Source organism: Strix aluco, chromosome 4, assembly GCF_031877795.1.
Source record: "Strix aluco isolate bStrAlu1 chromosome 4, bStrAlu1.hap1, whole genome shotgun sequence".
In the NCBI taxonomy this organism is placed as follows: Eukaryota; Metazoa; Chordata; class Aves; order Strigiformes; family Strigidae; genus Strix; species Strix aluco.
This window is the reverse complement of record NC_133934.1, coordinates 16,117,514-16,137,072: the sequence shown is the minus strand read 5'-3', so window position 1 is coordinate 16,137,072 and position 19,559 is coordinate 16,117,514. Positions and strand designations below refer to the sequence as shown.

At 36.2% G+C, this 19,559-nt stretch overlaps 1 protein-coding gene across 5 annotated transcripts in view; it reads left to right on the top strand.

The window, feature by feature from the left end:
• RAB28 (RAB28, member RAS oncogene family) overlaps nucleotides 1-19,559 on the top strand; it is a 66,765-nt gene that overhangs the window by 1,118 nt on the left and 46,088 nt on the right. For all 5 annotated transcript variants that reach the window (XR_012623029.1, XM_074822143.1, XM_074822142.1 and 2 more), the window contains exons 2-3: nucleotides 6,595-6,691; nucleotides 11,941-12,029. Coding sequence is in view for 4 of the 5 variants with exons in the window: in XM_074822143.1 (XP_074678244.1) it covers nucleotides 6,595-6,691; nucleotides 11,941-12,029 (186 nt within the window). In the remaining variant the exon portion in view is untranslated. The remainder of the gene's footprint in view (nucleotides 1-6,594; nucleotides 6,692-11,940; nucleotides 12,030-19,559) is intronic.

The window sequence follows — 19,559 nt, the reverse complement described above, 5'->3', positions numbered from 1 at the left end:
TCAAGAACAAGTTGTCTTTTTGAAAGTCAAATTTTGGCTAAGAGAAACCAAAGGTGACAAAAGTGAGGCCGCTTTCTTACCCATTACAGTAGTCACTGTTCTTACTGTGGACATGTGAACATATCTGTTGCCATACGTAGCCTGAATCCTTTTGTGAGATATAACAGAAAATAGTAATTTTATTGTATATTTGAAGAATACAGTTTTTCCTCTATCACTAACTTTTGAAAATGCTGGGAGGCAGAAAGTCTGCCTGCCTCACAGTTCATATGAAAAGCAGAAATATTTTTAGAGGTGGTTTAAATGAGCTGCCTGTCATTAATAGAAATAAGCTCTTAGTGAAAGTACATGCATGGTTTTGCTCACTTATGCAGAGCTCTATGAAGAAACAAAACATTTTTTTTGTCTCCAGTGATTCTAAACCTAGACTGAATGGTATTGTATTCATCTGAGTCAATAGGTGGGCAATTCCAAGGCGACTATGTGATGAGAGCATAATAAATGCACAGGATTGACAGCTGAAGTGCTGTTTCACTGGTAGTGTTCCCCAGGAGTTTTCCATTCAGACTGAGGAATTCTTTCACTACTGCTGTTCAGCACCTTGTGGCAAGACCTCTCACCAAACATGGATTTTCAGGCGTTCTTGAGTTTTGATGTATATTCCTGCTGGTTCCTACATCTCACACGGGAGCTGCCACTCACTGAATCTCCTGCTGGCTCTAGAAACCCTGTGCTTCAAGTGCAGTTTATTTTGCATGAGCAGCAGCTATGCTGTGGTGGGCTGCTTTTCCTTCTGTCCCCCCTAGATGATGCTGTAATAGAGGCTTCTTCCAGCCATCCTGATGGCCTAGCAGCAAACACTTGCAATAATAGATTTATTGTAAGATCTTGTAAAAATAAAGAAGTGATTGGGTCATGGAATGGAAGGATAAAATGTACCTAGTGCTATTTCAAGCACCTCAGAAGACTAAATTGTTGAGGTTCTTCTCCTTTGTTGGTTACTCGTTCCGCTTACTTGTTGAAACGTATGTCTATATGTTTTCAAATCTAAACAGCCTGCCTCACATCTGGTTCACAGCTGGTCTTTACACACATGCATACTTAGCCTCATATTTACTGTGCAAGACATTGTTTTTTTTCTTCCTCTGTCCCTGGGATCATTGAACAGGAGGAGTGTAGGAAATAATGGAATATATCTTTGAAATATTGCGTCTTGTGTTTAGTGTGAGATGTTCACATTTGACTTCTTTCCATTGCTCCCCCACCTGCCAAAAAAAAAGGAGAAAAAAAAAGGAGAAGATTTTACCTCAACTGGGGCTGTCTGGTCTTCAGTTCTCCAGGGAAAAAAATTTACATCTTTGTGAGTCAGCTGGCTGAAGGTGTAAACTTGCTTTCTTTTCCTTGCCGGTTGTTTAGAAGCAATGTGATTCAGGTTCTGTGCAAGGTTTGGTAGCAGTTTAAAAAAAAATCAGTGTCAGTTCAAGCTAAGGGTAATATTTGTGTTTCCACTAACTAGGAATTGTTCTATCTGTGAGGCAAGGAAGGAATGTTGTGCTTCTATTCATTCTTTTGCGGTGGTTGAATGAATAATTGGATACTTAGAATTTTAAGGGTAGGAATAAGCATTGCTGGAGCAAGCTCTAGGGAGAGAAGAGTAAAAAGGGAAGAAGTAATGAGAGGAGTGAGACAGAGTAGAATCTGAAAAAGTATTAGGGTAAAATAGAGAAGGTAAGGAAATGGTAAATTGTTGAAAAAAAATTGAGATACAAGATTGGTTAGTAAGAAGATAATAATATAGAATTATTTTCATGAACTAGACAAACTAGGAAAACAATCTGAAAAGAAATTGGAAGTGGGGACAATGTGAGATGAAAATAAACAGCAATTATTAATAGCAGTTGGCTCTTTGATTTTGATTACAGGAAGGAACATATATACACACAGCAGCCTTATGCATCTAGGTTTTAAATCAACCCACTTTTCCCAAGCCAAAATGATTTTCCGTTAAAATAAACCAGTAGTACTAGTTTGGATTGAAAAAAGTGACGTTGTGATCCAGATATTTCTACTCTTGCTGTGCACAGATGGGCTTAATATTGAAGTATCTAATGATGCTGATTTGAGCTATAATTACTCTGATTTGATACTGTTTCAAATTGGTTTGGGCTTCTGGAAGCCAATCTTGGAGCTATTCATGGGGAGGGAGGTCCTGAAAAATAGGTGTGCAGGAGAAGCAAAGCAGCCGAGGTCCTGTCTTTCTGCTCTCTGTTGCAGCTGGGACTAAAGTATGGTAACAGAAACATCCTACCGTTTCCTTCTCCTCTTAACAATAGATGATGAAAACGAAAGACCAAATGCTCGACCTGTTGTGGGAGTTTGCAGGAGCTAAAATGTTGGCTGGGAAACAGAGTGGTGGCCTGCTTGCTTTAGGATTTTTTACGATGCAGGATTTTTAAGCATTGTGCCAATTCTGGGTCTTGTTGTTACACATGGGCTCAAAAACTTCATCAATGTTGGCAAAAACATTGTTGTCACTGTTCAGTCTTGCAAGTGGAAGCTTAGGTCATGTCCTGTGCAGATTGGCCTAGCTTCGTAGATCCATGTCTAATGTCAAAAAAGCCTTGATAATTTTCTCTTTTTTTCAGTGAAATTACATCAGTAGTTAGCTTCAGATAACAGAACTACTTCCTTTGTTTACAAAATACTAACCCCCCCCCCCCCCCCCCCCAAGCTGGACTGTTCTCAGTGAGAAATTCTTTGTGTTGGATGGTTATGTGGTTTTATGCTAGTTAAAGAATTTCATTATTTAGCCTAGTGTTTCTTTTTGTCTGTCTTAAAATTCTTGCCAGTGGTTATAGGACAGGACAGAGAGGTAAATGTTGCTGTGCTTGGAGAATGGTATGGACGCTCTAGAAGGGAGTGAGGGAAGGGATAGATACATATTGCCTTTTGGAAAGTGGATTCTCAGTTGGCTGGTAAAATTGGTATGTGAAGGAAAACTCGTGGCTTCAGAACTATGTGCTTGCATCCCACTGAATTTTGGTTTTAGTTTTTCTTTCTTACAACTATGATACTACACTTTGGCATCGCTTTCTGAAAGCTTTCTTCTATAGGATTTTACTCAAAGAATTGTCATTGGCAGGGTTTTGTCTACAAGTTTCTGTGTTGTCCTGGTGAGTAGTCAGTGTCAGAGCTGGCTATCATTGTTTTTTCTGTTTGACTTTCAGTTTATTTCAATTTATTGACTCTTCAATTTATTTCATAAATAATTTGCTTTTTTTCCTATTTACTTGGTATGTAGGTGTTTAGGAACAGCATGCCAGGAGTTTATACTGAGTTGTTGACATTGAAAAATAGAAGCAAGAAATTGTCTTGCCTCTCCTGTGAGGTTTAATTGCATCTTTGTTTCCAAAAAACCTCCCCAAATATCCCATTGTATTTTGCACTTAGACAACTGTGATTTTTATGTATTATTTTTTACTGCTGGCTTGATTGCTCTGTGTTAGAACCCAAAGACAGGCATATTTTTGTCTGAAAGGAGGGAGTTTGTAACACCAACCGTCAATAGTGTATTGCTATTCAGAACAGCATGTAAAGATTTGCTTTGATGTATTTAAGATAAACGTGTGAACCTGCTAAACCGGGTCCAATGGAAAGTTGCTATCAAAGTTGGTGGCCTAGTTGTCTTAGTAGAGATGTGAAGGAACGAGGACTTCTTGATATCATACGATCCTCTGATCTCTAATGGCTGAAATTTTATGCATGGAGCATAATCTTTTTAAAAAATGTTCACTGATCACTTATTTATTTTTAACAGCTACAATTCTACTGAACCATTATTTAACTTTGGTTACTTTTTACGTGGATTATACTCAACATATCCTTACAGGCAAAACTGTCATGCAGAACCTTTTATGGCAAGCATGGCAGAGAAAAATTTTAGGATTGAGGGAGTATTTGCATTGTAGAGGTACTTGAATATGCATTGACATAACTTCTTTGTTTACTGTTGTGGAGAAGTTTGAACTGTTGCTCTTAGTATTTTGTGGATAAACGCTTGTTCTGTGAATAAATAGAGGACTCTAGTCTGGTAATCCAACACCTTCCTTGAGCTCTAACATTTATTAGAAAAAAAAATTAAAAAGGAGTTAGTCAATGATTTTCTGCTATAAATTCCTTTGCATTCAAGAGCACAGTAGAGGAAAACTGTTTAAGAGAACTTTACCATGCTGTTGATTACTTGCTGCTCTTATTGGTTGGCTGTTAATTGAACGTGTGTTGTTTATTTTTACTAACACCCCTAGAAGCCCTCAGGGAATATTGAGTGTCACAGAGTGATAAAGCTAATATTTACTGAGCCCTTAAAACAAGAAGGGAGTGGTTGCTTATTTAATGAGGATCTAAATTAGTGTGTTGGAGAATATAGAACACTATGATATAGTCCGATGACATTTTAATCTGTGCTCTGGGTACTGGTTACTTTTCTGAAAAGGAAAATTTCAAAGAGAGGAATATATGGTGTATTCCTACAATGTTCTTGTTCTTATCTACAAGGAGAGGAATATATGGTGTATTCCTGCAATGTTCTTATTCTTATCTACATCTTTAAGGACATGACAGATTAAAAAGAATGTGTTTGTAATCTTGACATGCTAACTATTGTGGCTAAAGGAATCAGTTCTACTGACTTTTTCAATACTACAGTCTAAATCTGTATTGAATTTTATTTTGTGCATGTTGCTAGTATTACTGTCTCATAGCTATAGGCAGATGAATCTTCTCCCCATTCATCCTCTGTGGTCTTTACCCTTTACACAGTGATGTAAATGTATAAGCATATTCATGCCATTTCTAGTTTACCCGCTTTTCCCCCATTTATTTATTTATTTTTAATCCTCTCAGGGCTTGAGTTCAGTGAAGTAAATGAAAACGTTGCCATAGTCTGTAACTGATTTTTTTGGATTGCTTTCTAAACATATCGTCTGATATCAAAATACCATTTATTATCTATGTATGACAGTGATAGGAATATAAATGTGATATAGAAACAAGAAAACAGTAAGTCTTCTGTTATTCACAGGTTATTTAATAGTTGAATAAATGTTTGCCTATTCATACTAGAGCTTTAATGCTGGAGCTCTGGTGATCATGTTTTCATGCAAAAAAAGAGTAAATTACCTTTTCCTCCTGTGTACATTTGACATTATTAGCATACTTTAGATCTTTGTTATAACCATTCTATTAATAGAATTTGCCTATTCTCATTTTTCAGAACTATTGGCATTATTTTGCTATTGGATTTTTAACTAAATGTGCTCTAACAGCAATTTCTAATAACAATTGATGTGACACATGTCTTCAGGTCTCGGTGAGCAAAAAGCTGACAAGAAAAATTCCTTCTTGCTCATTTTGAGTTTTCTCAGACAGTGTAAAGGTTTTGTGAGGCTGTTAGGCTTTTTTTCCCCTAGATATGTAAATGCATATTTAGATTTTTTTCCGGCAATTACTTTGTTTTTATGTTTTCAGATGCCATGTCAACAAGACATTTGTAAGTGTACGTTACTAATTTGATGTAGGATCTATTTTATCTATGTAACATTAATTTTTAATATAGTATTTAATTTTTTCCACAATGCAAACTTTTGTATTCTTTATAATTGCATCTCTTTTTTCCTTTCCTTTTTTTTTTAACCTTAGATTGTGGGGCTTTTATTCTTTATTTTTTTCTTTCTTTCCTTTTCCTTTTTTTTTTTTTTTCCCTTGTATGGAGAACTGAAATGGCTAATGAAGGAATAGAAATGCCCTGCTTCATTACTTTATGGAAGTTAGTTGTGTATCCTTTTAGCAGTATGTAGGAAAAGCTGATTATTAGGTTAACAGTGTATTGGTTGTAGGAAAAGCTGATTATTAGGTTAACAGTGTATTGGTCTACTTTCATAAATCCACAAAATAGAAATTGAGGAAATAAGTTTCCAAAGTTCTACTTAAAGGAATGATTCTGCAAATGTGCATTCTTAACATAAGTTTATTTTTTTTCTGTGTAAAAGAAAGTACTCTTCCTATCTTAGACTTCATGTAACCCCTTATCCTGAAACTTTGATGCACAGTGGCAGGAATCCTGCCACATTTTGGAGCCCCTGTGGGACTCTGCACTGTGCAGATCTCTGTTCCCTCCCAGAAAGTTGGTCTAGGATCATGGTGTTCTGTACGAGGGAAAGACCCTAATTTTGGAAATTAATGCTTTTAAAAATAGTAAGTTCTTCAGGTATGGGTAGGGTCACTTAGATTTGTGTCAATTTGAGCATACTAATGATACCTCATTTAAATCTCTCTAATGTTTTGTAATATGAATATCACAGTATCTTTGAAATACAAAGGAAATACGCGTCTTGCTTCTTTTTGCATAAGTTAGTAGCCTTTGCCACCTCCTCTTATTATGTTGAAGTTGGCTGGAATGCTTGTCAATCCAAATCTGTGAACACTGTCAACGTGCATTGGCTGAAAAAGTGCTTAACTGTATTTCATACTTCTGGTTTGACATCAAGTTTTTTGCTGTTTAAAATTACAACTTAATTTGATATTGTTCTGTTTTAGACATCCTTAGCCACACGTTTTGCCCAAGAAACATTTGGAAAACAGTACAAACAAACCATAGGACTGGACTTCTTCTTGAAAAGGATAATATTGCCAGGTAAGAGAATAAAAACTGACACTAAAAGGTTTGGCAGCAGTAAGACTTGCAGAAACAGATTCTTCAAAGTTATGTATACTAAATAAGCTCAGTGCAGTGCTTTTTATGGCAAAGTAAATTAGGTTATTCAGAGAAAACTTTGTTCCTGCCAGGTGACAAAGGGTTATACATTTGTAATGTATATCTTTAAGTAAAACACTGAATTAAAATAAAAGGAATGCTATCTGTATTCATGATTTTTGTTATCTCTACTTGAGTGTACTCGCTGTCCATGTGGATAGTGTAACACGCAACAATAAAATGGAACTTTAAACATATTAATTGAGAAAGTATATGTGCTTTGAAAGAAATAGATTTATATTTTTTTAAAATGAAATACACAACTTGTATTTGAGTTGTGTAAGAGAAGCATAATGCAGCTATGGAATCGCAGTGCTCTAATATGTGAATGCTGTTTTATGCAAGGCAGCATGAAATTGCTGGCATTTAATAGACCACTAAAATTTAGGGTCCCTCGGCACTCATAAAAATACAGTTTGAGCATTCAAGATGTTTCACTTCACGACGGCAAAGAAACTATTTAGATGCCAGTTGCAGCACACTGCATGGAAAATGCAAAGAAATAATTAAAAAAGAATAGTCACTGGTAGAAGTTTGTCTCCAAACAATTGGGGGTTTGAAATAAGTCTTTTCATTGATTGGTGGTTGCTCAGTTTCTGAGTGTGAAAGTATTTTATTAAATGCATTTTCTTCTGGCTTCAGAAATCAGAAGAAGCTAGAAAAAGTGTGTGTAATTATTAAAAGTTGTAGTGAGATTTGATAAAATTTATGCAAGTTCTGTAGTTCTGTGTTTTTTTCCTTGTGGAGGGCGGGAAGGGAAGCAAACCCAGAAATGAAGCATTTTAGCTATAACCTGAAGTTATAAGAAAATACGTAGTTCTTGAACTTATTTTGTTAAAATTACATTGCCAATAATTTCTTGATTATGTTTATATATTTTCTTAAGTGAAACAGAATAATCTTTTCAGACTATTCCTGCATTCAGTATTTTGATTTGGCCATTTTGCTGTACTTTTTTAGTATCTGGTGAGTGATAAAGTACCAAATTTCAGTGCTTATTTCTCCATAAAATCAACAGAATAATTTTTTTATTGTCGTGCTCATGGCTCTAAAAATACCAGTGTGCATAATACTTAACAGGAGTACTTGCAGATGGAATGTGTACACAAATCATGCAGTGTGCATGCTGAGAACTTGTATTTTGCAAGTTTTTTTCCAGCTGTTAAGCATACAGAAGCTATTAGTACATTACTGGGATTCTAAATATTCTTCTTGAGTAGAAAATTTGGAAAATTATCAACTATTGATTCATTCATGTTTTAATTTCTTCTAGTTTATTTTGTAATAAAATCAGAATGTAGATGAAAATAGCACCAAAACAACAGCAAAGTCTGTACATCTATTTTCCTCATTCATCTTTAACAAAATAATAACTTTCATGGAATGTCTTCATATTCAGGAAGAAGTGTTTTTCTGTAGATAGTAATTCTGTTTTTGCCTGTGCCTATATATATGTTTAGGTATATATGGATTTCTGTGTTTTATAGGTAAACTGAACTGGTGGTAGGGAGTGAGAGGGAAGGAAGAGAAAAGGGAGGGAGATAAAATTGCTAAATACTGGAATGGGAAGCATTACTTAAGTAAGCGGATTTTTCTAATTTCTTGATTAGTTCTGGGTTTGCAGAGCTGCTATGTTTACTTGAAATGTTAATTCATACCACTGCACAGAAATTGTAATGTGTATATAAATAGGAAGAAAAGCCTTGATTTCATTTATTTAGTAGGAGCACTGATTAATAGCTATGGTTCAGTATCTGAATTTTCTTTTTCTTTTTTAAATGCAAGCAGAGATTTCAGAAGGTAGAATTACTGATCTCTAGAATTGCTCAGAAGTTTATATTAGGCCACATTAAAAATACATTTTAGCTTGTAAAATAAAGTACTATTTTCCTGTTTGGTTTTTTTTTTTATTTTTTAAAATAAAAGCTGTATTTCTCTCCAGTTGTTTTAGTAACTGGTGCAGTTTTGCAGTGAAACAAAAATATTTTGCATGGTAAAACAATATAGTTTAATACAAATAGTAAAACCTTTGATTAATTTTGAACAATATGACTTTGAGTGTTCAACTGTTGACAAATTCTCTTCATGCAGCTTGTTCAAAATATTTTTTCAAATGCAAATCAGTTTCAGTATATTTATTGATGCTGTATCTTGTATAGTCTGGATGCAACCACAGTGTAGATTTTACTGCTTAAATAGCGTATCTGTTAGTCAGAGGGTCTGCTGATAGAGATTCTTAAGAGCCATAGTCAAATACTTTTAGGAAGGTTGTGGGTACAGACCAGTAAACAGGATTATTCTGTTAAAGGTTTTTTTTTTTAAGTTGTCAGTGCAAAAAGTGGGCAGACTTGTGTTTTTAGTTCCATCTTGACTGTGCAGCACTTTAAGTAAGGTTAACCAACACACCAAGTATACTTCTGCAGAACCACTACTGAATCAGCCCTGTGGCTTCAGTTCGTACCAGAAACAGTCTAGATACCTGGACTGTGTTGCCTCAGTTATTTTAACTTTGCACTCGTATGCATTTTCTACAGAGTAAAGAAGTGCTAGTGTTTTCTTGTTCCTTATCAGTGTAGTACATTATATATTTATGGGATTCTTCAGTTATTTTTATTGGTATGTTAACCTTGTTTTTCAGAACTGTCTTACTATGCTTGGTTTATTTTTGTTTTGTTGTCATTCTCCAGTTTGTATGTTCCTCTTAAATCTGTGAAAAAATAGATTTCAAACTCTGCAGAAAACTTCATGTGCTACTATCATAGTTGTTAATCAAATATTTGCTAGGCAAATTGTCCAGAGTTTTTCCTTTGGTCAGGATAATCCTAGCATCCTTCTTTCTCCCTCCAAATCAATCCGAGCACAAAGCAAATATTATAGGACCTAACTGAAAAAAAGGGAGAATGAAGCATTTTGCACTGGAGGTGAGCAGCATGAATTCAGGAGTTGGTGACGTCTTACTTAAGAACTACTTCACCTTAAATGAACATTCCAACCTTTTTTCCCTGGTTTCTTTTTTTGTGTTGTTACTGAATAGTTCATAATAGTAGATTTTTAAGTTGAACAGTCACTGTTAGACCATTTGATTTAACTTCCTGCATTAAAGTTTCTCAGATGATTTCATACAGTTATTCAGATACTAAGACCAGTATGCTGTGCATGGTTATTACTCTTAGGAGGAAGAATGAAGTTAGAAACTTTTTAAAGCATTTGAACAGAAAATTAAGCATTTGAAAATTGTTGAGTTTGAAAGTGGTAATATTTATAAAGCTTTTTTTCCAAATAGCTGGCATGAATGACATGGTGCATTTCCAGTAGAATACATACAACCTGTTAGAGGTGGAATACTGCAGCATGGTGAGCGTTTGGGCATGTTTAGTTTGATTACCCACTGAGGATGCATAGTTACTTCAGACTGTGGATTGACCAGTTTATCCACGGCATGTTTTATGGAAGACTTGCCTGCATTGTTTTCAATCACTTACATTCTAAGCTTTAAAAATAATTAATTAATACATAGTATATGCACTGTGAAAACAAATAAGCGCTTTATTCTGTGGAAGGTTGCCTTTATTGAACTGGAGTGTTTATGATATATTTATTAAGCTCCCTCTAGAAATTCTTTATCTTTGTAGTAGATAAAACTCACTGTAGCTCAAATGTACTGTGAATAGATTGTCTCACATTCATCTTTATATATTTGACACCAAAGTAGCAGTTTAGGAAATCTGTGCTTTTAACCAGATTAAAGCAAGACGCATCATAAAAATATAATGTGGTATATTTAATACCACAAGTAGCATATATTCAGCTATACAGTTCTAATTTGCTGTTTATATTCACCGAGTGCTGGCATATATTTTCATGGAGCACACACACTTGCATAACTGATGTGACTGTGTTAGTTATAAATTGATAGCTGAATGGATCACATTGTGTAAAATAAGGTTGTTAATAACATAAAATAGTTGAATTAAGAGTTTAGCTTTCTTAGCAGCCCAAAATATTGTGTTCTTTTTCACTTGGCTCAATTATCATGATGTGGAATTTGTTGCAATGTTTTTTTTTAATCTAGGAATAAAATTTATAGGCAGTTATGATTATTTGTGAGTATGTAGAATTGTTGTTAACATGTAAGTCATGTGAGATCTATGTAGATTAGAAGAATTTTCATCAGACTTTACTGTATCAGATTTTGGTGCTTCCGGGTAATCTGTACAGTTTTGAACAGTTCTCACCACGCAAAATGAGCCAAACTAATATGTTTGTATGCATGTGGTGACATATACTGCTGTGTATGTTTAGTCTGTGGGTTTCTGAGTTATTAGTTTGCAAAATAGGTATGACTTGTAGGATATTAGATATTCTGTATTTTCACTGATTTTTTTGTTACTTTGTTTTTGAAAACCTGTTAACGGTTTCAACATAGTTTAGAGACTTTAGGAAGGAAGAACTATTCTTGGTGCAGATTCTTCGAAGATGAAATTATGTAAATCATGTCAAATTTAGTTGCTTGCTTTGGGGTGGTGGGTGGAGGAAATAATCATAGTTTGCATCCTCAACTTAGATATGTGTCAGTATTTCCATTTTTAAATCTGTCAGCTATATAAATCTTTAGCTGTTTTGTACTGAGAGCATCACTACCAAAATACAATTACTGTGCAGATTTTCCCTGCTTCTAGATTTGTAAAGAAAATTTGGAGTGGGAGAGGGACACAGAGTATGAAATAATGTGGTTAAGTTGGCATTAATTGTATTACCTTTCAGTTCCAAGTACCACGCTATAGAACTTTTTCTGTAAAGTTTTCATGTTTCTTCAGTGAAGAATGTTACATAATTTCTAGTCAGGAATGTTATACTTTATGCAATTCCAGTTCTCTTAATGTTAAATATGTTAATATTTAGCTAGAGTTTTACTGCATCTTAATGACTTAGCTGGACACAGGTGACTTTTTTCCAAATGATACAGTCATCTTGGTGTTGAAATTTAGTTACTATGTGTTGTATACTTGTAAAAAGCTATTACTGTTGATATGCTAGAGCTGTACTACCTGCTGTGATAATATATTTTTAATTTTTTTTGTATCTAAATTTTCCAGGTTACACAATGTCTGTATCATTTTCTTTTTCAGGAAATTTGAATGTTACTCTTCAAGTGTGGGATGTAGGGGGGCAAACAATAGGAGGCAAAATGCTGGATAAATATATATATGGAGCTCAGGTACAGTATAAGTGATGATAATTTTATCTATAGTAATTATATAAAATTCATTGAAACTTTGTGTCTAAAATTATTTATATATCTTACAGGTTGTTTTGTAGATCTCAAAAATGTTGATTCTCTGCTTAACGTAAACTTAATTGATATTAAATTAATATCAATCTAGTTTTGGTATGTAGTTAATTTTTTAGAGCTGCTTAAAAAGCAAAACAAGGGTGAGCATTTGTAGATCTGAATAACTCTCAAGAACAGATGTATGTTTCCATGCTTTGTGTCTTGAGTTAAGAAAAGCAATCATAGTAAATAGTACAGGGTATTTGGATATCCACGTGGTAGATATAGTGGCTGCTTTTAGAACAGATGCCTCCTGGGGGGAGAAAGTAGAAGGAGGAAATTAAGAGCAATCCTACACCGTTAAACTCATACATGCAACTGGGGTTATAAGAGGGCAAACAAAAGGAGGCAACCAGGTAGCTAAATATTTTTGCAGAACGCCTATCCAATGAAAGTTAATTTTATCTTGAGGTTAACTAAGCAACCTGAAGTGAATGGTAGGATTAAGTAAGAGCTAAATATTATAACAGAATCTGAGTTATGAGATGGTTTAGGAGGATGTACTATACGCTGAACTTCTTAACATGAGTGATCTTAAAATGTACTGTTTTTTAGTTTGGGGTTTGTAATGACAACAATATGCATAATGTGTTTTATTCTATAATGTTATATTTATCTGAAAAGAAAACAAATGCACCTATTTTTCCCCCAATTCTTAAAGCAATAGGAATATGGAATCCTAAAACTTATTGGACCGAAACTTTGTACTAATAAGTATGGCACAGGAATGGCTAGTTAAGGAGATTAGAATTTATTAGTTAACAGGATAAAGACAAACTTGTCAGTTTAACATTTTGTCACTTTCCAAAAATGTCTGAATGTTTTTAGCTGTTGTGTCTGTTTTATAGCATTTTCTTATTTTTTAATAAAAATCATTTTGCTGCCCTGTTAAAGATCTTCCAAGCAACAGGAGAAAGTAGCTTCCATGACAGAGGGAATTTGATTAATCACAAATCGTTGCCATATGCCCAAAGTAAACTCAATGAAGGAAATGAAAGGCTAGTAGCTTTTCCTGTATTGAATTTGGTGATAAATTTAAGAGTTTCTTATCAGCAATAATAGGACAAAAAGTTAATACCAGTGCCCCAAAGTAGTGAAAAAATTGGTATCAATAAGCCTAAAGTTACAAAAGTTTGATTTTTAGTCATTCTGAGCACATTAACAATAAAACTCTGCATCCAGTCTCTTCTCATTTAATCCTCTCCCAACCCTCATTTTAACCCTAATTTTTTAATGAACTAATGGCTGTTCTCTCTCGCATCCTTGGCATGTATTGCCAATGTATATAATAGGCTTCTTATCATCAAAGCTGAATTGTAACACACTTTTCTATTAGCTTTGTAACAGCACCTGTTAAAGACATGTAAAACTATCTTTATTTTCATCTATTCATGAAACACCATTATAATTCAGAAAGGCACTGCTTTCAACTTGTTTCTAGGCAGAAGCTTATTTCATGCTGAACACCTGTAGCTTTGTAGAAGAAAAAGAGGAAAGATAAAGTAGAACAAGTAGGATTATTTAGAAGGAAAAATAATTTTAAGTACTTATAAAAATTCCTGTGAATGGACAGCAAAGCAGCAAGAGAGTAATTGGAGAGAGCTAGCATGGAATTAGCAAGGGTAAAGTGTGCCCAACTAACTTGATTGCCTTCTGTGGTTAGGTGATTGGCTCTGTGGAGGGGAGAGCAGTGAATGTCATTTACCTTGACTTCAGCAAGGCCTTTGACGTAATCTCCCATAATATTATTACAGACAAAATGTAGAGATACAGACTGGATGGCGGGACCATAAGGTGACTGAAAAACTGAATGGACAGCTGGACTTAAAGGGAGATGGTCCATAGCTCGGTGTTTTACTGGTGCCTGGTTATAAGTTGTATTCCTTAGGGGTTGGTACTGGGGTCATGTCTTTTATTAATTCTTTGAACAATGGAACAAAACATTGTAAATTTGCAAATGACACCAAATTGGGGAGTAATAGTCAATATGCTGGAGGGATAGGGGTGCTACTGAGAGGGACCATGACCAACTGAAGGAATGGACCCACAGAAATATTGTGAAGTTCAGTGAAGATAAATGCAAACTCCTGCACCCGGGACAGGATAGCCTTATGCAGGCTGGAAATCAGCTGTCAAGGAATCAACTGGAGAGCATTCAGCAAAGGGCCACAAAGCTGATTAATGGACTGGAGCATCTCCTATATGAGGAAGGACTAAGAGAGCTGGGACTGTTCAACCCGGAGAAGAGAAGACACAGGGGGATCTTTTCAGTATATATAAATACCTGAAGGGAGGATGCAATGAGGATGGACCCAGCCTCTTTCCAGTGGTGCCAGTGGCAGGACCAGAGGCAATGGACACAAACTGAAACCCAGGAGGTTCCCTTTCAACATCAGGAAACACTTTTTCACTGTGAGGGTGACTAAGCACTGGTACAGATTGCCCAGAGAGGTTGTAGAGTCTCCATCCTCAGAGATAGTCAAAAGCCATCTGGACATGGTCCTGGGCAGCTGGCTTTAGGTGACATTGCTTGAACAGGGGCATTGGACCAAATGACCTCTAGAGGTCCCTTCCAACCTCAGGTCATTCTGTGAAATGGCTTTGGAGAAAAGAAGGCGGGGGTCCTACTGAAGAAAAACCCCATTTGAATGGGAGTCAGCAATGCACCCTTGCAACAGTGAAAGCTAATTAAATGTTGGGCTGCATTAGTAAGAATGAAGTAGGCAAATCAAGGAAAGTGATTATCGTCCTCTCTGACATTTTTGAGGCTACATTTGGAGTACTATGTTCAGTTTTGGCTTCCCCAGTACAACTAAAGCCTTTAAAATACTGCAGTAACTCTAGCAAAGGTTGCTACAAAAGAAGTATGTGTACCTATGGTGTGTTGCACTTGGTCAGCGTGTATGGTGCAGCTGGGATTTTAAACATCTTGTTTGTAAAGTACACAAGCTGTACACATACACACAGAGTAGGTGATGCGGATCTGTTGCAGAAATGGTGTTCGTCTGCATGTACTCTCCAAATCTAAATCAGATTTGAAGGACATGTGTAGAATAGATTGCAGCATGCCTATAGTATGCATCATGCCTTTATCCAGTATTTGCAGATGCCCGTAGCCTTGTATAGACTTCATTTGTTCGATTATCGTGAGATTCAGAAATCACAAGTGGCTGAATTCTTGGTTTTCTGCTCAGAAATCCAAATGTGTAGTAGACCTACTTATAAAATAATATCAACCAGCTGGAGATGGAAGTTTTGAGAATCTACAGCAACTGAAAAGGTTATCTACAGCCTACAGTTCACTTGAGCTCAGTTGAAATTTGATCAGGATACCAGGAGGAGTAAGTGGAACATCCATCTGTACTTTGCAGCAAATCTTGCCACTGGAGGTTTCCTTCTCTTTGAATGAGAGCTGAATCAATTCTCTAGGATAGATCTTTTGGTTAAGTTACTGTTAAGGGGCCATTTATTGACTGAGATCCCTGATTTCTTGTGCTGTGTTTTAAAATATGAATGCCAGATTTGAGGATGAGAACCTTCTTAATTTGCTTGCGTGGTTGCAGTTGGAGAAATTGCAGTTCACTCGGTGTCTTGAAGCAGTTGCTTTTTCACCCCCTGAATTTTCTCTGGTGTTGCTCATCCAGAACAGTGTAGTTGCCACATCCTGTGTTGGTAGCTGAATTTCACTGATGGGTCAGAAGAACTCTGCAAGTGGAGGGGAAGAAGAGGTCTTTGATTTTTATACATAAAAGGTGCTCATAAACAGCTTTCTGTCAGTGTTGATTAAAAATGGTTAAATCTCAGAACTGAGAGAGGCTAAGAGTCATCATTCAGTCAGTTACCACAGATGAACTGATAGACAGTAGCTCATTCAATTAGGGCAACTCAATCGTGTGTATTTGAGTGACCATATCCTCAGTATCAGTGAAGACAACAAGTTAAGTATATGTAGACTGTAAACTGTTTTTGCTTGTAAAACCAGCATTTTTGCAGATGCGCAAGATATAATGAAGTTGCCCTTTGCTAAAATGAATATTCTGTGACTAGAAAAAAAAATTAGAATTTTGGTCTGACATATTTAATGAATATTCATGAAAATTTGAAGGGTAATTTAGTTCCTTCAGACTAAAGTCAGTCATAGGGTTGAGGGCAGCTGAACATAAACCTGAAGAAGAAAACATATGTTTTTAATTAGTGTTTTCTATAGCTTTCTTCTATTGTGCCAAATCTTGACATAAACTTGACACCTTTTATATGTTGATTGTCTAGTGTGAATATATTGCCTGGTTAAAACACTTCATAATAGCAGTTCTGCTGTATAATAACACCGCTGCTGTTTGCGTGGTAAATATTTCAAAACTGCTCCCATCTCTTACCTGTAATTGCTGTCCCTACCCACACATCTAGTTTAAAGTATCTTTAAGAGCTGCCATACGCTACCTCATAAATTGTTTTTTTAATAGAATAAGAGAACTGCAGACTTTAGCTTCTCCAGAGGCCAGCAAATCATTTCTGCAATATTCTGTTTCCAGTGACCTATTTTTGAAAATACTCTATAATTCCAAAACAAAAAGCATTCACATATGCACTAGCATAGGCAAAATGTCTCTCTTAGTAGAGTGCAATTATGCAAGCAGGAACTATTTGCCACGTTGCTGGAGACTAGAGAATTAACGTGCTGTTCTTGGCAAGTTGTCTGCCATGTGTTTCAAACCTTTTTCATGGCAGGGAAACGCGCTACTTTTGTGTAAAAAGGCCAGTGTTAATTTTCCGTCTTAATTCCTCATGCATAATAAGGAAACAGCAACTTTTATACCATCTACTTGTTCTGTACTCCATATACTGTAAATATGTGGAAAATATGTATTTTTGTCAGAGCAATGATGGGGTCTCTGTTAATTAAAAAAGATGAAATAAATTTTAGCTGTGGAGTTATGACTAGTCACTCATTAGTTATCTATATCATACCAAGTTGCTTATTGAGTGCTATTGCGGCAAAAATCTAAGCAAGAAGTATCTAAGCTGAATGCTTTGCTGCCTTCTTTTGCATTTCTAAGATGTCATACTTGCCATCTTTCTTTCTTAAGTCTAGCAAATATTTACAAAATTAAAAAAAAAAGAATGCTTAAGAAAATATTATGCTTTAGAGGCAATGTTTTTTATCATGGAGAAGGGGACCAAAAGGAAGATAGGTGAGCTCTAGTTGCAAACTTTGTTCAATGATTTCTTTGATGGTAAATGCACTGTGAATACCCTTTCTTCCAAAGATGTAGGTAGGCTGCATTTGACTAGGACATGTGGCAGAGCAGCATTTTGGTGAAGAATTAGTTAGAAACAGTTGACCAACCTTAAATACTCGGATTCTGTTAACTTTGTCTTACATTTAACTCAGATTAAACTCCTCAGTGCTGAATATGGTTTAGATAGTGTACTCTGCTTTTCTGCAAGCTGGTGGGAGAACGTGACCACTGGTGAAAGAAGCATGCCATGTGCTTGTTCTCATTTACAATTTTCAGCCTTATATCTGTTTTTTTTTTAACCTCTACCGTACCTGTCCTTCAGGTTGAGTTTCTTCTTTTCTACTGAGTATTTAGTAACATCACCATGTCCTTCCTAGTGCAAGGCTTATATTATGAAAGACAGATATATACATGCACAGGCATTTGGGTAGTTACAGAAATAGCCAGAAGTTAACAGAAATGCAAAATATTAAGGAATAAATTGTACAAAAGTTGGAAGAGGGAAGTGAATGTTTAATATTAGATTTGATTAGTAAAGTAGGAAAGATAGCAAGGGAAAAGGTGGGTGTCATAATTCTTAATTTCCTTGAAGGAACTGGTGAAAACTGTTCCTCAGAAATTAATAGCAGCCATATAAATATGAGGAGTAAGAATTCATTTTGCCAAGGAGTTGATGACATTGGATGAAAAGAGATAGATTTGTATTGCTGTTATAGAGAAATAGGAATCGAAGGGATCTCAGTAGGATCTGTTGCCCTCCTCTAAAGCTATACCTGTATAATGTCTATTTTGTTTTTATCAACCTTCAGAAATCCTCCAGTGTTGGTGACTCTGCTATCCCTGAAGGTGGTGTATTTCAGAGCTTTGCCATTGTCTACATGTTGGGGTTTTTTTCTATTATGTGCCCTTGCTATAATCTTCTTGCTATAAGTTGAACCTATTGCTACATGTTGTATTGATCACAGAATGGTAAGAAAGTTCAGGGGTGGAAGGGATCTCAGAAGGTCTCTAGTCAGACCTCCTGCTCGAAGTAGGGTCAGCTGTGAGATGGGTCTAGGTTGCTCAATGCTTTATCCAGTTCCTTCTTGTAAACCTCTAAGGGTGGAGACTGAGCAACCTCTTGGGACTCCTCATGGTGAAAAATCTTTTCCTTATATCTAGATTGAACTTCTCTTGTTTCAACTTATGTCCATTGTATTTCATCCTGCCACGCACTACTGTGAAGAGCCTGGCTCCACCTCCTTCATAGCTTCCTCATGGGTATGGGAAAGCTGCTTTTAGGTCCTCCCAGGGCCACCTCCTCTCCATGCTGAAGAATTCTGGTTCCCTCATCTTTTCCTCATTCCTCAGTGCTCCAGCATCTGATCATCTTGGTGTCCCTCTGCTGAACTTGCTCCACTTTATTGACATCTTGAGGGGCCTAAGACTGGATGTGTTACTTCATATATGATCTAACAAGTGCTGAATAGAATGGAATAGATCCTTTGGTCTGGTGGCAGTGCTTCTGCTAATACAGTCCAGGATCACGTTGGCCATCCTTCCTGCTAGGGGACATTGCTGGCTCATACGTGGCTTGAGGTCTACCAAGACCTGCAGGTCATTTTCAGTTGCTCCCCAGCCAGTGAATTCCCCCAGCCTTTACTGTTTATTCCTCCCCAGCTGCAGGGCTTTGCATGTGTCCTTGTTGAATGTTGAAAGGTTCCTGTTCGCCCACTCATTCCTTGAGCATGTCTACATGCCTCTGAATGGTAGCCCTGCCCTCAGGCATATTGGTTGGTCCTCTCAATTTAGTGTCATCTGCAGACTATGTATGAGAGCATATAAAAAGAGAACTCCTGTTATCTTCTCTTGAAACTTTTACCAGTATCATCATGCCTACCATCAGTCTTGTGTTTATTGAAACAGTCCATTTTTTTCAATGTTCTGATGTTAGTCATGACTTCTAAACCTCTGATATTGTTACTGGTCTCTTGTAGTCTACCCTTTTCTTGACATTCAATGTCCAAAGCTGGATGCATTATTTCACCTGGAACGTTTCATGCCAGTGTGATATTTGCCTTTTTGCTACAAAATAAGCTCGACATATTCAACTGTGATCTACTATAACTTCTTGATCCTGTTGTATAGAACCTACTACAAAGCCAGATGTTTCCTATTGTGCAGTTGAGTATTGCTT